We start from the raw sequence: 21,129 nt of genomic DNA on the forward strand, positions 1-21,129 counted from the left end.
GGGGGTGTAAACAGCAGAAGCAAGCCCTTTTTTTCTTTCTTGCTACACCGAAACGAGTTATTTATTGCATTTGCAAATTTTACACAACATTTTGCAGTTACCTCAGTGCCGTAAAATCCTGTTCTCCACCACTTTACTTTACCCCGCAAAAGGTGGAGCCGAAGTTTATCGCGGTAAAAATTGATTCAGTTTGTACACATTTGCATGTGTATCGGGGTAGCAGACTGCTCCTCGGGCTTTGTGTAATGCGAAGCTGGAAGTTCAATGAAGCCAAAAGGTGTTGCCTTCCCATCCCTCAAGCTGTAAAATGGATGTGCAAATATTTTCATAAATTTGTATGCCAAAGTTTCAGGTGTCATGTTTGAAAACATCCCAGAGAAACCCCGAATTTCTCATAAAAAACGAAGAAAAAAAGTGTGCTGGAAATTTGATTTCTGCGGTGGCAATGAAATTTTGATTTCGTACCTGAAAAATTGCAGCGATAATTTTAGATAGAGCTGTAAATCTCAGTTTGATTCGTAGGAAGCGGCTTATGAAATTGCAATGCAATTTATTGTGTCCCATAAATATTTTGGAGGTTTTTGTGACATTTTGATAAGTGGAAAATTTTCTAGGAGCAGTTTACAATGATTGCAAAGAAAAAGGTTTTTTTTTAACGTTTTGATTTCGCTTTCATTGCTGTGGAACTCTCACTTTTCGAACCCTTTCCTGAGGATATCTCCACAAAAAACGTAACTAATTCGCATGTCCTTCCGGTTGCCACTTATCTCTGCTGCTGTTATTTGGTGAAATATGGGGGATGTCGGGCCAAATAAAGGCGACCAATAAAAAGTGTGGCCAAGATAAGCAAAGTGGCGCAGACAAAGCCCGCAAAACAAAACCGGGAAAAAAGGCGACTGAAACCAGGTTGGAAAGCTGAACAAAAGCTGGCTATGATTTAAGTTTTATTTTTTTTTGTATTTCCTCCTCGCGCCAGCAAAATTGATCAAGATATATAGGTGTATTTTGCGGGGTAACCTGGTTAAGTGCACAGTCCAGCTGTCAAGATAAGTTCCCTGTTTTAGGTTTCTGGCTACGCTTTAAGCCCTTAATATGTGTGTCCAACTTTTGTTTAACTTTATTCGGATTTCTTTGACCGCACCGGTTAGTGTTGCTGCCGTATCCTTCGGGTTTGCCTAAGATGAATGCGTCTGCTTATCTGCTGGTCACTTTTCCTCTGTCTCGATTTCAATGTTGGGTATTCCCGCTATCCCGCTTTTCCGGGCTTTCCTTGCCTGTCAAACGGTGTTTTAGTGCCGGTTACAGGATACTCTAGTCCTCCCGATTATCTCCTAGCTCCAAGCTCAGTGCTGAAAGCGATATGTCTGCATGGTGGGCTGTCCCTTGTCCACGGGAATGGGAATGGGAATGGGATATCCTTCGGCTTGACAACATCTTAACTAATATAATGCCCAATTTTCTGTGGTTTATGGCTTACGACTGTCAATGCCTCGTCCGACCATCCATCTAAGCATTTGCCCCTCTGTGTTGAGCTTTTCACGGGAAAGCTGTTCACGGGATTTTCCTTGACCATTGAAAGGTCGTTATTTAAATTGATATAAATGATATGTCCTTGGGCTGGCGCTCCTTCGTTTTGAGGTCTGTGTTTGGTCAGTACTTTGACATTCGGCGGCGCTGTAAGTGAATTTCAAATCGACATCAACGCTAAGTGACTTTGATTTATCATTGTGCATGAGTTATTTGCACACACGTTTGTGTCTCGACCACTATTTGAGCAATTCTCCTTGTCCAGAGTGCAAACACAGTGTCCTGTGGACACAGCTGTTGGACCCGCATGCTCAGGATGCACGCAAACAATTAGCTGAAGTGGAGTGGAGTGAAGTGTAGTTTCTGATTTCAGCCACACAACATCTTTTCAATCACATTAAAGCCATCGCCTCGGCGATATTTTATTGGGCAGCTTGCGCGTCTTTTAACAAATTGCAGGACATTACGTTTTTATGTTCGCAGGCACTTGGTCCTGCTTCAGTGTTTATCAGGCTATATCTCAAGATCCCCGCTTAATGGCATTGCCATAGCGAAATTTCATTTGGCTCGGGCAATTAAAATGCCACTGAAGTCGTTCATTCTGATGGCTAGCTGCATTTAATGGAACACACTCATCCTTCGATTTCCTGCACTTTATGACTTATGTGCCAGTTTTTCCGAAACATTTTCCCAGCTAATTAAAGGACATCGCACAATGTTGCCAACCCAACCCAATTCTGGAGTTCGGAAGAATAATGTCAGAAATATTAATTACTTGCCATTATTCACACGCCTACACTCTGGATGCTCTCGAGACGCAGACTCAGGTGTTTCCTTCAATCCGTGGGATTTTCCTAGGGTTGCTTCAATGGGTGGTGCGTTGTGGGTGGTGGTGGGCGCTGAGTGGTGGGTGGTGGGTGGTGGTTATATTTCATGCCCCAACAAATGCCCCACAATCATTCAAACACAGACACGGGGGATTTGTCGCCGTCTAAGCCCAACGTTGAGTTGAACAACTCAATGAGTGGCGGGGACCCAGTTTAAATGAAAGTGAGCTCCCGGCATGTTAATTATTTAGAAAGCATTCAGATTTATTTACTTAATTCTTCTGTCTTTTTGTTGTTCGTTTTTTTTGTTTGTTGCTTTCTCCCTTTGTTGTTCTAAATTTTTTATTTGTTCTTGCAAGTGAGTTGGCCATTGTTTTACATCACGAGTTTCTATGGTGCTGCTGAATGGAGTTAGATCATTACAGTTGGGATGCTTGATGATTCAAGTCACTTTTTAAAAGGAAACGCAAAAGATTTTTCAGGCCTATTAGATAATATTGTATTCTATCTATTTATAATATGTACATGAAAGCATCCTTATTTTTTTAATATCTATTATATAACTCTTTATATTAGTATAGTAAGTCATACATAAATGGTAAGTTTTTAATAACTTATAGAAAATATTTGCTTTCGCATGCACTTTGCCGACTTAGTTTTCCTACTCAGTAGAGAAATATTCCTCTCAGTTGCAACTTAAATTGTTTGCCTTCACCAGGATTTAACAGCTTTAGTGGAAACCAACAACTCAGCACAATTGACTGGGCAGTAAATATTTTACTTACTTTGGTTTACTGAGCCACATATTTCCACCACTCCCTTTGTTTGTTTTTTTTTTTTTTTTGGTTTTTTTGGCCTTTGTCCTGCTGTAGGCGTTTTGGGTTACTTACTTATGTGGGAGGCTGTATTTGTCGAGCACTTGTTTCGGCACTAGATTTATGCCTTTTCTTCTGCAGTTTCAGTTTCTGTTTCAGTTGCCTGGGACCACTCCCTGTGCTGGGATATACAAGTATTTTATTTGTTTTACATGGATTTGTGCCTGGCTTCGTTTTGCTGCCCAGTAAATTTGTCGTATTTTATGCCATCTGATAGAAGGAAAAGCAAACACGACTTCATCTAGGTAAATCCTATATTTATTACGAGATGTACTCAAATTTGCAGCTTGCCACATTGATGCCTTCCCATGTTGCTCCCAGTTGATTAGAGTAAAACGACAGGTTTTTAATTTCTCGTTTCTTTTTATTTCGCTTCATCATTTTCTTCAGTCTTCGTATAAGAAATAACATTTTGTTGTTGTTGTTGTTGCTGTGGGTGTCTCTATCATTTAATTAAATATTTTTGCGTATGTATATCATATTATTAGATTTAAACTTACGTTTGCCTGGCTTCAATTTGCCTTTTCCCTTGCTCTTTTTGCACCTTTTATACACAAACTGCTTTTTATTTATGTTCAAATTGTATTTTCTGTCGGTTTTTCCTAAATGCATTTCGTGCATAGCCAGCCTGCTTTTTGATTTTACTTATTTAGTACATACGCATATGCTTTTTATTTTAGAAATATTTTTACACTGGCTTTTTGTGTGCACTGTGTATGTGTGTGTGTGTGTGTGTGTGTGTTTGTGTGTGTGTGGCTATTTTATGCAAATACCGGTTAGTTTTGGTCGCTATTTGCTATTTGCCTTGCTGTTGTCGCATTTAATTAAATTATTATTCGCAAATCAAACTCAACCGAAAAATAACAACGAACGAGCCTTGATTCTGAGTTATTGCTTTTTGGAAATCATTTATTCTTAAATCAATAATCTATGCACTTGACTAATGTTTTAAAATGCATTCCATAAATTATTTACAGTAAACGTTCAAGCACTCTGCTGAGTGGCTGAGTGCATCGCCATTGTGGGATATTTACAAATTATACTTATAATTTCATCAACTTTGAGTTCTGGCTCACTAAGATAATATAGGTGTTATAATTTAATTTTTAGTTTTTAGTTTTCCACTTAATATTTTGCATATTGTCATTCGAGATGTGTGCTAAAGTTAGGAAACTTGGGAACATGCTTCAGCAGGATAACGGATGCCAATAGACAGTTGGATTCTTTGGCAGTTGGATTCATTCAGTTAGTTCTAGGCTGGACTGGACTGGACTATTTGGTCCCCATTAGTTTATTTGTCTGCCAAAGTGTGTGTCTTGCTCTCCGTATATCCCAAACGTTGAAGACATATTCGGTAAATTCATGAATCAAATCAAGAAATTCCCATTAACTTCTTTAGCTTGCACCCTGCTCCATCGTTATACCTAATATATATTCATATATTCATATATATATTTAAATTCACTTGTTAAGTTCTTATTCGCTAAATGCTATCTAGAGTATTCGAATGCTAAATGCCATTTTAACTATGAGTGGGAGAGAAAGAGTGAGTGAGATTTGAATGCAGCTTAGCTTAGTTTGGGGCCAGCAAAATGGTTTCTTTGAAATCGTATTCGTCTCTTAGTCTAGCGGTTAGTATACATTTCTAATATATCTTTTATCCGTAGGTAGTTAAGAGTATTTGTATGCTTTCTATACACGTAGACATATCCCTTGTTTCATTTGACGCTTGTTAAACTTTGTGGTTTTATTCGAAAAAAAAGTTAACAAAGGTAAATCACTATGGTGTGGCATTAGTAAAAAATCTCGATGATGCAAGAGTTCTCTTGAAGTTTTCGGAAAAATCATTGTTATATTAGCCTCCCATCTGCTTATGATTTTTGGAAACCCAGTCGCATCTGATCGAAGATCACTTTAATCGAATAACTAAAGCATCATCGAAATTTCCCACTAGAAGCTACCAGCTTTAGTGGCTACATCCTCTCCTAAACTCGCCTTAAACTAACCTCTCACTTTCCCTGTTTTTGCTTGTGTAAACCCCCTGGATTCAGCCAACTCAGAACTGGCCACTGGCCTTGGCGCTCTGTACACAGCCCCGATAGTTGTTATTGTTGTTGTGGTGGTGGTGGTGCTGGAGGTGGAGATGGTTCAGCCCGACCATTTCGATATCCGTATTAGTCTGGGACACCCGCTCGCCCGTGCCACGCCCACGTCATACGTAGACCACATGCGGTTTGCCGGACGAGGGGGGAACGGGCGAAGGACCAGCCGAGGAGTTGGAGTGGTTCAAGGACGCCGCCTGCTTCAGCTTGCCCATGGTGTGAGTGTCCGGATACTCGTAGTGATCGAACCGCTCGTAGAGATGCTCCGGCTCATCGTCCGCCTCCTTAACGGGCAGTTCCCAGGGCTTCAATGCCCGGTACTCATTGGCAATGGTCTGGGCCGCCAGGTAGCGCTCCAGTTCCAGCTTGTCCAGTTGTGGCAGAGTCGTCTGCTGGTACTCATGGTTGCCATTGCCCCCATGGGACTGCAGCGGCATGGCCTGATGGTAGTGGTGGTGCGCCTGAAGGGTTTGGGCATGATGCGGATAGTTGAGGGTCATGCCCAAGCCGTTGACATGGTTACCGCCGCCCAGGGTCATGCTCATGCCCAGGCCGAGACCTCCGGGATTGTGACCCTGCAGGATGCGATCGTGAACGTTGATGATGCTCTTGCTGGTGCGCATGGGACCGCGTTCGTGGAGCAACTTCCTCCGCCGCTTGACAAAGCGCAGGTAGTAGAGCACGCTGATGCCAATCATGGCCACCAGCAGGCAGGTGATCACCGCACAGACCACGGTCACAATGTGGGCGGGGCAGGTGATCTCGCCCTCGCTCATGGTCAGCAGCTTCCTCCGCGTTCGCACCTTGTCCCGCCAGATGTCGCAGCCAATCTGCTGGCGATCCATGCGCAGGATGCCGGAGTTCCTGTTCGAGGCGGACGTGGCCAGCTCATAGGCACTGGGCTCGGTGGTGTGCAGGGCATTCACTATATGCTGCTCGGCTATGTAGGCAGCCAAGGCGGCCACTCCATCGTCCGTGGAGGCCACGGCGGTGGCCTCATCCGCCTGCTCCTCGTCATCGGCTTCCTTGGCCAGAGCAGCCACCGCCCCACCGGCTGCGTGCTCCATGGCGGGATCTACTCCCTCGAAGTTGCCGGTTACCAAGCGCCAGAGCCACAGCAGCGAGCAGTTGCACTGCAGCGGGTTGTCCCCCAGGTAGAGCTTCTGCAGCTGATCCACTGGGAACTGGGCGGAGTACAAGGTCTGCAGGCTGTTGCTCTGCATGTAGACCTCCAGGATGTTGGGGTTGCCCTGGAACAGGCGCATCGGTATGTCGCTCAGCTGGGGATTGTTGTTCAGGTGCAGCGTCTGCAAGTGGGTGTTGTCCACAAAGGCTCTGGAAAATGAAAAAAGGAATTTTCGTTATAAGCAACTAACATTCACGTTTTACTTATGAAAATGTGGTCAACCGTACAAGATTATTCAACGTCTAGAGGAAAGAAACCAATTTCAACCATAAATAAATGTTCTTCTAGTTTAAGTGATTTATATTGAATATATTTTTATTATTGAAAACAACGGTTTAAAGGTCGAGCGTGAATTTCTGAAATAATTAAATTACTATTTAAAGCGGCCGCAGTTTTCCCGCAGTGATGGCTTTAATTAGCCGACTGACTATCTCTCTCCGCCATTCGTACTATCATTTTTTATTATTTTGCCAGGCTGCAGTGCTCTGTTCGTTTTAATTATGCACACTGCACGATGCATCAGCATTCAACTTAAATGCCAGGCAATGAAATACATGAATAACACACAACCGCTCAGCAGTTTTCCCCAGCATTTTCCGGCGACACACACACACACACACTCGCACACACATGACAACGTCAGAGCTTCGACTTAAGCGACATGGATTTATTTAGCCTGCGTCTATTTCAACTTAATAAAAGAGGAGGTGGATGAACGGAGGGGACACAAGGGGGAGGCATTAAGGGGCAAAAGGACGAAGGACGAGGCAGCAAGCTGACAAGGCTCCATGTTATTCGAGCTCCGTGGAGCGTTGTCGTAAATCCCTGCCAAGTTAAGTCAACGCGCTAAGTCGCTGACTTGGGGGAAAGGATGCAGGACTGCAAGGATGCTGAGTGAGTGTGTGTGTGCCTGTGTGTGTGTGCAGTGCATTACCCAATACCTAAGACCCAAGACCAGATCCTGCCAGACAGTCTCAGATGTGGCTGCAGTTGAATGAAATAAGTGCAACGTGGCGTATGAGCAACATTCGGCGAGGAGCTCCGTGCTGACTTGACTTACTCCGCTGACACAAAGCGAATTTGTCGCTTTTAAGCGTTCTGAAGCAGGCCACATTTCATTTCAATACTTGCAGCTTGCAACTTGCATTTCATGTTAAATGAACGCATTTATTGCACAAGCTGCATTTGCACTTGCAGTTGCATTTCCCAAGGAACCAAGGAACCCAAGAACCAAGGACTCAAGGACCCGCTGAGCGCATTGATTTGATAAGTGGCCGCATTTTGTTAAACCCTTCGAGGCCACGAGCATCCAGCGAATTCGTTCGACTGCGACTGGTGATGAATTCGAATGGCAGTGGCAATGAGAACGAAAATGGTTTGTCAGCTCTAAACTGTGGAATTCATTAGGTTGACTGATGTCCTAAGGGATTGGCAAGCAGACTTGTGGCAACTGTGTACCCCACATATGTGTATAAAATATTTATTTATACTACGAAACCAGGATTAAAAGCAATCTTGAATGGTTGTTATTGTATAAGTAGCGTGAAGTCTGTTCCAACTGTGCAAAAAATGTGTGCAAAGTCCTTAGAATCTCAAGCATCTACCGCCATTCGCAGCCAGACACACTTATCATTACCACACAATGCCCGCCAACCCGCATTCCAATTTACCTGAACTCCAGCACTACTATCGTTCCACCTCTTGCACATTCAATTTCATGGCAAGTTTAACATTCAACTTAACTAAGTTCGAAAAAACCTCAATTGCAGGCGATCAACGTAAAAAAAATGGGTCTTTGCATTACCAAAACAAACTCTGTCTGCATACGACATAAGCCGAAACTTACCCAAAACAATTTAGCGGGTAGCGCCAAAGCCGCACGAGCAAAAAATAAATTCAATTATTTGTGCAAATATTATGCAAATACCCCAGCGAGGCGGGGCCATCACGGAAACGTGACATCTAAGGAACTTTTTTGGGGGCTCTTGCGAGGGGCTCCACAGGTTGATGATTTACCTCATAGACCTGTTGTTTGGCCCAAAGTGCAACTGCCTAAAAAAGCAAGTGACAAGGCAAACAAAATGGCGGGAAAAGGGAAAAGTGGGTGAATGAGGGGGTTGCGTGTGCTGCGGACCCACCCTTTTGCTGTTTGCCTTTGGTTTTTGGTCTGTTTCCCGCTATTCAAACTTCATTTTGCATGTTTCATGTTCTCGACTGGCTTCTCAACCTCCCTGATTTTGGTTTTTTTTTTCCTTTTCCCCACTATTTTGTCTGCGTTTGCCAACGTCAAACGTGCGGAAACGGAAACGGCTGCTATGGGTGAAGGCATGTGTGTGTGTGTGCCTCTAGCTGCGTGTGTGTGCCATAAATGTTTGCCTTGTTCCGATCTCTCTTTTTCCCTTTTATGCAAATTGTCAGTGTGTGTGTTGTGTGTTTGTGTGTTGTGCGAATCTGAATTGGAATTGCTCGAAATCCGATTGAAATGTTTGCTGTCCATGTTCGCTGGGTTCAGTCACGACTCCCAGGACTTTCCACAGCGTCGGAGTTCAGTCACATCGTCAACTCGTTGGCAGGATGTATGTTGGATTGGTGTCTGGACGGTCAATCAGGCAGCCTGTCAAACAGTTTGTCAGTCGCTGTTTGATATAGTTTTGAATGGAAGTCAATCCGTTCGGTCGCCCAACTGCCACAAATCCCCACATCTCCCCACATCTGCTCACATCATTTGATTGACGTTTTAACTACATCAAAATATAAAAGGATAGGCACTCAATAGGCCGACGATCTCCACTTTCTGTGGTTATTGAGCTCTCTGACAACTTAAACCAGCTCTCGAGTTTCAGCCACACCAAACTTATAAATAATGCACATGCACGCTATCTCAAAAGCTTGGGGACATATTATCCATCAAATGATATGGCCGTGCAATTTGTTAATGACATTTTAAACGTTTTTAAATTACGTATACGCCCACATGGTCCTTTAATTTTTCACCCATACGATAGGAAAGTGGGCGATTTTACAAGAAACTGCTATGGAAAAATTAGTCTCTATTACGCCCCTTTAATTTGACATAATCACAGTTTACTTATAAACATAAATCTTGGAGAAGTCAACTCGAGTTTTGTAACTCTGGAAACTTTAACAATTAAAGGTTTAAAATATGTTCTTCCATACTTTAATTCTTTTATAGAGGTAATTTAAATATTCGTGTTAATACTAACTATAAATAAACTAATACTGGTAATAACTATAACTATGTCACAGCGTAAACGCAAATGCACGGAAAATGTGTGGAGTGCTAATTAAGCTCGTACATCATATGATGGCATTTATGGCCAAGACACTTGGCCATTTTCCTGGCGTATTTTCAATGCCCGCGACATTTGTCATGTTTCCCATTAAAGACAAGAGGTCAACGAGTGAGTGCTTAGAGTGGCCATTAAATGGGCCTCTCAATGCGATTATCAACCGTAGAGTCAATGACTGCCATTTGCAGGAGTTCCCTTTTTTTCTGCGCTGCTCTGATTGAGGGAAATGTTCATAAGAAATATGTCAGACTAATGAGCCAACAACGCTGGGAGAATCTTAGTAAACAAGAGCAGAGTAAATTTACACAAAGGACTGAGTCAAAAGGGTGGGGCCTTTGCTACGTCTTTCCTCTGTTTTGTTATTTGTGCTCGAAAAAGTATGCAACGATTATTTTTCCAGAGACAGCGTGTAACGCAAAATTTGCAGACAACAAAAAGCTGAAGAAAAGACAAAATGAAAGCAGGAAGAAATTGCGGAAAACAGAACAACATAAACATGCCATATTTCTCCATAAATTATGAGCTGGGAATTTTTCAAGGCGGCAGCCCACGTCGTGAGTAGCTATTATGCGTATTTACCAAGGGGAAATAGGGCGTTTAGTCTTAGAAAGTCCCCCGTCCATCCATGCATATGCATTTTCCACACCCTTAACCCCCTACTGCCTTCGAATTCGCGAGAGTTGAATTTAAATAGAGCTATAATATAGTACGTTGGCATAATGGCGCAGCATTCGCTACACTTGTAAACAGGTGAGGGCAGCTGCGGCTTAATTAGCTTGTGATGCTTTTAAGTGATTCTGTTTAAATGAAAAACAAGACAAGTGGCAATTACCAAGAAATTGGACAGAATATATTATGAGATGCGGAAAAGTAGCTAATAAAGAGGATAATTGGAGCGTTGTATGGAATCAAATAAACTGTATTTCCGAGGTAACAACAAAGAAACACCCAATATTTTATAGACTGCTTATGAATAGCTGTGCCTAAAGTAGTTCTGTAATTTCGGCATGTGTCCTACATCCCTTTTACCATCCCTGACTTTATTTCTAACCCATTACAGTCCGCACAGTCCATTACACTCGAATTCAATTCTCAATTGTCACATTCAACTCCAGCATCCTGTCTCCATCCTCATCAGAATTCAGAGCGCAGTCAAGGCAGCTGGGCCTGTCCCCAAAAATTGGGGATCAGCAACCCCAAAGCTGTCCGCAAAACAAATGTCACACACGAGCCCCCGACTGCCGTTCGCATAAATTTTAAAACAATTAGTTTCAATTTTGAAATCCACAACCAAATAAACCGGCCAACACCTACCGTCCGTTTTCCCGAGTGACTTTCTGCTATTAAGTCATGTTCACTTTCACATTCCCTTTGAAATCATCTACCACTTTCGAAAATTCTAAAACTCCTGTTTCTGTTTCCAGGGGTTGTTTGTTTTGCCAAAGGAGGGTGAAAGTGGGTGGACAACGTGCTGCTACCTAATGAATTTTGCAAGGACTCGCGCTGATTGTTTGGGTGTAAGGATTTCATAATGAGCAGCGATTTGTGGAAGGGGCAAGCACACACGGTCCTTTGCAGAAATGTATCCTGTCGCCCCATAAACTCGACTATCAACGTGTCGCCATCGCTGCTCGTCCTTTTCCGCCGCCAACGTGTCCCCCCTTCAGATTTCAATTAACGCATTTGCATAAATATTTACGTGTATGTGTCGCTATCTCTGTCTTTGGGGGCTTCTCTGTCTATCGCTCTGAACTTGAAAGCACTTTGCTACAAATTTCTGTGAGGGGAAAATATGGTGAAGGATTGTAATCTTGGCAATACTATGTAGAGCTTTTACCTTTTAGCCCTCAAAAAAAGTTCCACATATTGTAATTAGAATTCCAAAAATGTCACGTATAAATTATTTATATGGTAAAATGGTTTTTAGACATATATGACAGCCTTGAGAAATTTGCACAGCATTTATTGTGCCCCTTTTTATTTTTATTTGTAAGTAACTCTTTACATAAAAATCCAAATGCCATAAAGGCAGCATAAGGAAATAAAATCCTGCGAATTTGAGTTATCTATTGTTCGCAAGTTAACTCAGTTGAGGCAAACGTGAATTTAGTTTGCAAATCAGTCAACACAGACACACTCACCGTACATACATGTACACTACACAAACCAGTATGCAAATGTGTGTGTGCAGATTGAGCAACAATTTCCACAGTCTGCGAACAATGTGTGTGGAAAAGTTTACACAAGCCTGAGACAGAGACCAAACAAAAGCCGAACAAAAAGCAAAAGCAATTACAAAGGCCAACAGAGTGGGTGGCTAGCGAAAGCGGGCGGAGAATGTGGGTGTGTGGTGCGTAGGGCGGATAAGCCTCAACCAAACTTGGGCCAAGAAAATCAAACGAAAGTTTCAAATTAAACTCATTTAAATGGCTGCATACGATGCTGCTGCTGTCTGCTGCCTGCTTTCCCTTTCCTTTGGCGGGGAATCCCCACCGAACTCCCCGCTCATCGCTTGTCATGTAAGTCATGTTAATGTCATTGTAAAGCGGCATGTCGCCCTGGGGGCGTGGCATGTGGCTGCTACCGAGCGCAGATATATATCTGCCACATAGCTACTACCTCTCTGCTGTCGGTGGTTGATTGACATGGCCAATTCAAAGGCAGGCAGAGGCAGGAAGGCAGGCAGTCGTCGAGACTCGTCCATTGATTTGATATGAAAATTGCCCGGAATTATTGAATTAACATATGCTCGAGTTGAGCTCAAGCATGTGCCCCTGCCACGCCCCGCCACGCCCACACGCCGCCTCTTCGGCTGAGGGCGCTTGTGTGGTGGCATCTTATTACCAAAAGCGTATTAGCCATGATTGATTGCACCGAGCAATAATGATTTGTCTGCCGCCTAATTCTGTAGCGGAGTACACTTTAAAATGAAATGAACTTAAGAGTACTGAAGACTTATGAATTGGCATTCCAGAGGGCGTTCCCCAATTTAGTCTCACTGTTTTCTTCGTATTCATTGATTATTTATATACTTGAAAACGTTTTAATTTATTTTTATATATATTTAAATATAATATATAATATAACATTTAATAACAATACAATATAATATTATATATTTGTGTACTATATGCTGTCTTATCGGCACACTGTATTTAAAGTTGACATTTGGTACTGATGCGCTGCATATCTCTTTTAATTAGATCGCTGATGAAAAGGGCTCTCTTCTACACGTTACTCTTATCAGTTTAATTTCTTTTGCTTCATCTTTCTTTTTTCATCAGTTGCTGCCGAGTGATTCGAGGAGAAAGATGTGCTGCTTGGTTTCGTTACTTATAATCGCGGTGGTGCTGTGCCAAAAGTCGTCCACACAGCTTCTTGATGAACAATGTGGAGAAGTGCGACCCTATAAAATTAGGGGCGGATTCGTGCCGGAAGCTGCTCCATTTATGGCCGCCTTGTACAACAACAGCGTATTTTTCTGTGGTGGATCCCTAATACATAAGCGTGAGCCACTTGGTGTTTCGATTGAAAACTCATATTAACAAATGTTTTTCTAGAATATGTTCTAACCGCTGCGCACTGCGTAGTATACTTGCAAGAAGTGTAAGTCCCAACATTATAGGAATGAAAATTAAATTTAATTGCTAACTATCTTAGAACCGTCCACTTGGGAGAATACAATCGATCGTGCCCGATCACAGAATGCAATTACGTGGTGCAACTAAAGGCCAAGGTAATAAGGCATCCTTATTCGAACATACAAGTTTTTCTAAACGACATAGCTTTGCTGCGACTGGAGCGCGAAGTGGCTTTTAAAGGTAAATGGTGCAACGAACCGAAATCATAAAAGCATCAAACATAAAAGAAGGGTACCCTGTTTTACAGTCCATATACGGCCAATATGCATTAGCCTTGACGAGGAGCTAACATCAGATAGTGCAAAATTTTTCACGGCGTATGGATGGGGTAGAACGGATCTGACGCAAAATAAACTAAGTGACATACTGAGAGCGGTCAGTTTGGAGCAGTATCAGTGCAACTATAAAGGCAAAAACGCAATATGCGCGGGCGGCAATGAGGGAGACACCTGTCAGGCTGACTCTGGTGGTCCACTGGTAGGCAATTTCAAACACCTTGGCAAAACTAGACATTTGCAGTACGGGATAGTGAGCTACGGCAGCTTGGAGTGCGATGGATCCTCTGGGGTCTATACTGATGTAAATGCATACAAATCGTGGATAGCTAACGTCGTTCTTGAAAACGAACCGAGAATCTTGCAAGAGAAGTGCAAGAGCGATTGGGGTGGTAATATTATGGTCCGCCTATGGGAAATGTCACTAATAGAACATAAATTCGCCGGTGCCCTCATCACAGATCGTGAGTAGTGATTTTCAATCAGATAACGCTTATATTTATATGTAATTTAATTTCACTCTTCCAAGAATTGGTTTTGACTGCTGCCAGTGTTTTCCCTGATGTCTTTAATGCCACCGAAATGTAAGTATTTGCGTGGAATATTTAAAACATATGAAAACTGTATTTGTTTCTATGCAGCGAAGTAGAATCTATATATCAGCAAATCCATCGCGTCAAATGGGTTATCAGGCATTCCAACTTCAGCCGATCGCCATCAATAAGGAACAACATAGCTGTGATTAGGCTGGCTCAAAGGGTTTCAAAATTAGGTAAAACCAGACAATTTCTTAGTCATCTTTATAGAGAGTGATGAACTCATGCACTTGCAGGTCTTGAGATACCAATCTGTTTGGGGCTGAACTTGAGTCCTCCGACGACTTGGAGTGCCTACCTTTACAGTGACAAATTTGAGTTCTTGGGCAGTCGGAATGTAAATTTAAAGAGGATCCATGAATGCTCTGTGGAAAGCGATCAGATCTGTGTCGAGAAGCCAAATCGATTGGATTATGCACCTTACGAGACTCCTGGTTTTGTGATAGGTACAAATCAAATGTTTAACGGAAAGGAAAGGTACATGATTGCGGGCTTAATAAGCCATACTCAAGATAATGCCATCGTCTTTACAAATATTCAAGACCACGCCAAATGGATTGCTAGTAAAATGATATACACATAGCGTCACTTCTATGTATATTTTTAGAGCACTGACACATTTGGAAAAAATTTTATAAAATCACCTGATAAATGGTGTCGTTAATGCATAGCAATACATTTTGAACTTTTGATTGCCCACATTATATATAAATGAAATCCATAGTTTCAAGCGAGTAAATCGAAGGAGTCTGGTGACTGGATAATTTCAGGAGCACGCTGCTTATTGTTGACTTTAAGCCCCAATCATTGTGTTGGAAATGACTTTTATTCAGCTTAGCTGCAAACACCCAAAGGATCGCAAACTTTCAAGCAGCTTGACATCATCTTACACTGGTGTCTTGTTTATTGTGAGCTCGCCCTACAGCGAAAATAGTTTCCTTTTCGTCTGACCCACTTTCACTTGTACTTGTGTACGCTGAATCGAGCTGTTGGTGTGGTGCAAAAGTTTTGGCCAAGAACTTACCTCGAATCGATGCGCTGCAAGAAGTCCAGCCGGCTCAAATGCAATTCGCGCAAATGAAACAGGTTGAGGAAGGCGACGGCGGGCAGCTGGGAAAAGCGGTTGCCGCCCAGGTTCAAATAGGTGAGGTTCGAGAGTTTCGAGAGCTGCTGTGTAGGCACCATCTGCAATAAAGGGAAGAACAAGTGGCATTTTATTTGGAAAGCATTCAAAATAAAAAATGAAAAGTTTCGCCCAGCTGGGTCAAATTAAATATGAATGCAGGCCACTCAACTTTAAAAACGTTTTGCGGTGGGAAAATGAGCTTTGCTTCCCAACCCCAAAAAAGTGAACACTAAACAGTAAAAAAAAAGGGAAATCAATAGAAAAGCGTTGCTTACGCGACTGCAGCGGAAACGGAAACGCGCGTCATGTTCTTCCCCTTTTTCCCGGGTTTTTTGTTCCATCACTTCTGCTGCCCGGCAAATTCGTCTGTGTTTTCCTCTTTTTAGGGGGCAATAAAATCAATCTTGCAACGAATTTGTTACAACTACTGAGACAGCTTCGAGGAGAGTGTGGCATGCATAAAAGAAGAGGTTTCCTTTTTTGTTTTTTCTTTTTTTTTCCGTTCGGAAGGAGCGAGCCGAAAGCTTTTGGCTGTAATTTTGGCTGCCACTTGTGTTCACCTTCCTTGGCACCCCTTGTTCGTATTTCGTCTTTTGCCTCCGCTTCTCCGCCTTCTCCGGCTTTTCCGCTTTCCCCGATTTTTCCCTCCCTTAGCGTGTCGGAAGCTACGTGCCAGGCGTCCGGACACGAACACACTCCGCGATAACGTAATGAACTTTTGGGTGTGGGGGGGAAAAACTCCGGGAAAGCGGGAAAAATATAGAAATCGGGGGAGAGCCGAAATGAGGCGGAGAGGAGGCGGCCTAGTGTGTAGCAAATGAATTCAAATGCTGGCCCGAAGTTCATAAGTCGGCAAAAATGGCTGAAAATTAAAAGGCATTACGCATACGCAACAAGGCCATGCCGGGCAATTGTTTAACCAAATGGCAACACTTTTTTTTGCCGCCCCCCCCATTATTTATATTGCAAACGCCAGCGATTTTTTTTCATTTCTGTGCGGGTGCTTTCATGTTGGCACTGCACTCAAAGGAAACCCCGGCAACTGCTGGACTAATTAAAAGGCTTTTCCCCTACAGTTCCGCATTTCCCGCAATTTTCGGACTCAGGCGGCGTGGAAAGCGGCGTGAGTGGAGACTGTAGAAAGCGGAAGGGTTGCAAAAGACTCGGAAAAGAAAGTGAAATTTATTGAGTTTGATTTTTCCATTCAATTTGCCCATTTCCTCTCACTTTCCAGTGGGGAAAATGCAGTAGCAAGTATTGGAAAATTAAAAATGAAAGCTAATTGCCGAGTAATTGCCAAATGAAATCAGTACATTAAAATCATTTGAGCTAGCAAAAAAAAACCCGCACCTTAAAGCATTGAAAATATTTACGCCATCACCTGTACGAATTCTCAGGCAGAAAAACATAAAGTTTTGCAGTTGTGCAACCCAACGTAAAATTTATGCAACGGAATACAAACAAAACTGAAAAACTGAATGATAAAATGCAAATAAATAAGGTTCGTATATGTACACGCTCGCCCCTAAAATAATAGTAAAATATGGTTTTATTGAAACTTTATGCGAATTTATTCTCGAATATTTTTGCAATTAGTCCTTTTAATCTGAAAGTTGAGTGCAATAATGTTTCTGTATTCATATTTATACACATAATGCAAAGTCATGACCTGCAACAGAAAGTACAAACACAATTCGTTTTCCCATTCATCGCAAATGCGAGTATTTTTATTGAATTATGAAAATGTGAAATTGTCCATACGTTTTTTTAACTGACTGCCATTGAAATATTTCGAGTTTGCACGAAAGGAAATATTTAGAATAATCAGTCTATTGTGCGAATGATTCACTGTTACTGCATATTTTTGTTGGATTATTTCCCTTTATGAACTGGGAATTGAACATAGGTAATCCGGGACCAATTCGGTAATATTTAATGTTAAAAGAGTTCAGTACGTATAGTCAAAGTAGTATTATAATAAATTAATTAACAGGGAATTCTCCGACTCCTGCTTTAACTCCCTAAAAGGAGTGTTTCTTTAAGGTTTCAGCTGCTCCAGTTTTACATCAGCCACATGGAGTGGGCATCTCCATTTAAAGCAGCTACTCAACACAATTCATAAATCATTTTCAGCACCTTGCATTCTACAAGCTTCGTGAGTTGTTTCAGACTCCAGTCATAATGCCAGTGCGTTGGTACCCTGCGACCCCTTGTATTTTCCGGAAAACTATGCAGATGCAGACAACAATTTCATGCACTAGCCGCATGCCAAAATGGGGCAGAATGTCTGGCGGCGGATGCGGATATATCCTCTGTGCATAATAAAACAACAATCTGTCCAATAGGAAAAAGAATGTCATTTGAAAATACCGGAACACCGGTTTGCAGCGGCAGATTTAGCCAGGGACTTCCTGGAAGTGCTGGGAATAAAGGGTTCAGGGGATAGCGAGTGGGTGGGTGGTTGACCGACCGACCGACCATATTTCAACTACGAAATGCCAAAAGGTATTTTAAGTAGTTTCGAACTGATTCCGAGCGCCATAAATTCCTCCGCACCGTCAGTTGCCGTTGACTACACGCGGCTGCTGCTGCTGCTGCTACTGCTGCACCTGCTTAGAAAGTCCTTTTTAGCCATCAGACAGGACACAGGACACAGGACACACACGCACACACACACTTTATCCCTTCCTAACGACCCGAGGCATATATATATGCACCTATACAGATTCCCAGCCACACGAAGCAAAAGGAGGCGATCTGGAGTGCAGGACTCGGTTGCATTGCATCCATCAGTTTGCATAAACAGATTCCTGATGCTGCAACTACAGAGCACGGATTTTTTTAAGTACTTTGTCCTGAAAGAATATTTAACTTATTGCACTTGTTGATCTTCTATCTGATTAGGAAATTATTATCATTGATAATTTGAATTTAACAATCTTTTTAAGCTTTTTTTCGTTTTGTATCTTCTTAAAACCTTCTCAAAGCCTTCCCTTACTTCTCTCGGTGTACGCTATACCTGTGATTACATAAAAAGGCATTTCTGGAGAGCGAGCTGCCTTCCCATTTCCATTATCTGAGTGTGGGACCCCATCCAGGACATGCAGTTTCTTTTTTGAGCTGGGGATTTGCACAACTCAGCTGAAAGTTGCGCACCTCTGGCTGGCTCGCATACAAAATGTGTGTCCTAATGATATGGTTTGGTCAATTTAAAGACGCAGGACTTGGCTTGAAATGGAACCACAGATCGACTGAGCTTTGATTGCCAATACTTGAAAAGATGAGATAAATGGAAGGAATCTAACATTTTTAATGGCAACAATGCTCAGAGTTTTATTGGACTTTTTTAGTCAACACCATTTTGTTCTTTTGCCTTGCTAATGAAATACTTTCTACATACAAAATTCGTGCTTTCAGCTTAATCCAAACCACTTTCGCAACCTAAGAACTTCGGGTTCAAGATTACATGCCATATTTCACCTTTCCTCGATTTCGCATCATCGTTTAAGCTTTATCCCGACCTCTTTCAATTTAAGTTCACAATTTTTGCACAACTCTCTGCTCGTAAAGTTTAGGGCAGCTTTAAGCTGGATCAGTTGCTGGGCAACGAGTGTGTCTTTGGGAGGAAAGGGAGCTCAGTGGAGGAGGCGGCATTTAACAACGTCCTGCGAAAGGATGGGCCCATGGTCGAGGGCCGAGGACCTAAGCAAAGAGTGGGCCACAACAGCAGAAATCAGGCAACACGGACATGTTTGCATGCATAAATAGCAGAGAGGACATGGCCGGCAGAAAGGAGTCCTCGTATAGCGAGTGCGTGTATCCTTGCCATCCTCATATGTGGGGTGTGTGCGAACGGACAGCAACAACGAGTTATGGTTATTAATTTTGCGTATGCAAAATGCAGCTAAACTCCAGGAAGGACGAACTTAGACGTTCGGCACGTTGGAGGGGGTGGGAAATCCGCTTTGGCAAAGTGTTGCTCACAGGATTTAGTCCTGGCAAAGTGTCTGAATTTATGAGACCAGCTACGCTAGTTTTGTGCGGCAATGGCGGCGACATGTTTGTGTAAGTTCACACTTGCATTTTGTTTGAAAAGTGAATTCTCAGACAGCTTCAAAGTGGATTATTTAACGAGCAATATTTTAGGTTGAAAAATATTTAAGTAAATTAATTTTTCATAGGCAACATAACATTTATTCTAAGGCGTGAATATGATAGAAATTGAAATCTTACCGTGAGATTATTATCGGACAGATCCAGATGTTTTAAGGATATCAATCCCTCGAAAGCACTCAAATCCAGTTCGCTCATCACATTGCCCTGCACGCTGAGGGCCAGAAGCTCCTTTAAGCCCTCGAAACTGTCATTCCGCACAAACTCGACCAGATTCAAGGACATATCCAGGCTCTTGAGGGCATGCAAATGCCAAAGATTGGTGGCTGGTACGTCTAGCAATCGATTATTCCGGAACACGAGAACCTCCAACGTGTTCATGCCCTTGAAACAGTTGTCCTCCAAGCTGACAATATTGTTGTTGGTAAGATCCAGCTCCACCAGCGAGGCCAGATCACTGAGAGCAGTGGGATGCACTGTCTCGATGCGATTGAAACTGAGATCCAGGAGCAGCAGATTGGTCAATCCCTTGAAGGCATGTTTGTGCAGCGAACTGACCAAATTGCGGCTCAGATTCAGCGTTCTCAGTTCCGATTGGTACTCGAAGTTCTTCGAGCCCAGCGTTTCGATGATGTTCTGCGAAAGATCCAGGATCTCCAGCTTCATGTAGAACGGCAGCGAGAATTCCAGGGTGCGAATTCGATTCACTGTGAGATTGATGTATTTCGTCTCCGGATTTAATTGAATGGGCACATCTTCCAGAGCGGCGTCCACGCACAACGCTCTACTATTGGCCTCGCCGCCCAGACACTGGCACTTCGATGGGCAGAAGGCGGTGGATTCCAGAGGCAGGATTACGAGAATCAGCAGGAGGAGCAGCACTGGGATGGCTCCACTAAGCCATGGCCTACTCCTTGTCGTTGCGGTTACTCTCGTGTGGTCAGGCATTTTGTGTTGACTCTTTGAAGGCTCTTCCACTTCCACTTCCACTTCCTCTCGACTCGATAATTATTTGTTGACCAGTTTGTGGTGCAGCACTGTTACCACCATTTCATGTCCGACATCTCGGCAACGGAAGGGTTCTGCAAAATCGAACGAAACAAATGGGTTTTAGTATTGTCCAACAGTTTAAACTCACTTGCAAAATATGCTCTTTGATAATAATATAGAATATAGTTTCTTAGATTAAAGAGCAGCAAAAAGAATATAATTTCCACCGCCAGTAACCAAAGTTTCTCAGGACTTGCAGCTGCAAATTAGCGCATAGTTTAATGAAGATACTTTGCATTTGGAAATGCGATATTTAAAAGGACTCAGCGACTGCTCCATTCTATTCACACCTTTTTGGGCAGTGCCTCAATTCTTCGTTATTTTTTTTGGGCATTTCACGAAAAACTTTTGCGGCAGAAGAGTCTCTCCGCGAGTCTGCAAGATTTATGTGCATAAGTTGGTAGCTAATATTTCATAAAAGTCGAGACGCAGACACAGAAATAGAGTGGTAGAGAGTTGGGTCTCCTGGCGTTAACTTTTTTTGTGCTGACAACTTTGCA

The 21,129-nt window shown here is 42.7% G+C and overlaps 2 protein-coding genes across 2 annotated transcripts in view; one reads left to right on the forward strand and one right to left on the reverse strand.

Moving 5' to 3' along the window:
- Positions 1–3,588: 3,588 nt before the first annotated feature.
- LOC120445640 (leucine-rich repeat and immunoglobulin-like domain-containing nogo receptor-interacting protein 1) overlaps positions 3,589–21,129 on the reverse strand; it is a 79,260-nt gene continuing 61,719 nt past the window's right edge. Inside the window, exons 3-5 of the mRNA XM_039626181.1 lie at positions 19,700–20,661; positions 15,365–15,525; positions 3,589–6,666 (exon numbers count right to left, since the gene is read on the reverse strand). Coding sequence (XP_039482115.1) covers positions 5,442–6,666; positions 15,365–15,525; positions 19,700–20,527 — 2,214 coding nt within the window. The 5' untranslated portion in view covers positions 20,528–20,661 and the 3' untranslated portion in view covers positions 3,589–5,441. The remainder of the gene's footprint in view (positions 6,667–15,364; positions 15,526–19,699; positions 20,662–21,129) is intronic.
- Positions 13,113–15,353, forward strand: LOC120445642 (melanization protease 1). Its single transcript, XM_039626183.1, has 7 exons — positions 13,113–13,335; positions 13,389–13,434; positions 13,489–13,649; positions 13,717–14,208; positions 14,274–14,328; positions 14,386–14,516; positions 14,577–15,353. Exons 1-7 carry the CDS (start codon positions 13,140–13,142, stop codon positions 14,921–14,923), a joined length of 1,428 nt encoding a protein of 475 aa, XP_039482117.1. The 5' UTR covers positions 13,113–13,139; the 3' UTR covers positions 14,924–15,353.

The sequence above is a fragment of the Drosophila santomea genome, chromosome 2R, assembly GCF_016746245.2.
Source record: "Drosophila santomea strain STO CAGO 1482 chromosome 2R, Prin_Dsan_1.1, whole genome shotgun sequence".
Taxonomy (NCBI): domain Eukaryota; kingdom Metazoa; phylum Arthropoda; class Insecta; order Diptera; family Drosophilidae; genus Drosophila; species Drosophila santomea.

Bases quoted from the DNA above. Each gene is read 5' to 3' on its own strand.
- LOC120445642 (XM_039626183.1), top strand. From the start codon at position 13,140: ATGTGCTGCTTGGTTTCGTTACTTATAATCGCGGTGGTGCTGTGCCAA. The intron at 13,435-13,488 runs GTAAGTCCCAAC...TAACTATCTTAG, and splicing joins GTAGTATACTTGCAAGAAGT to AACCGTCCACTTGGGAGAAT. The intron at 14,517-14,576 runs GTAAAACCAGAC...ATGCACTTGCAG, and splicing joins TCAAAGGGTTTCAAAATTAG to GTCTTGAGATACCAATCTGT.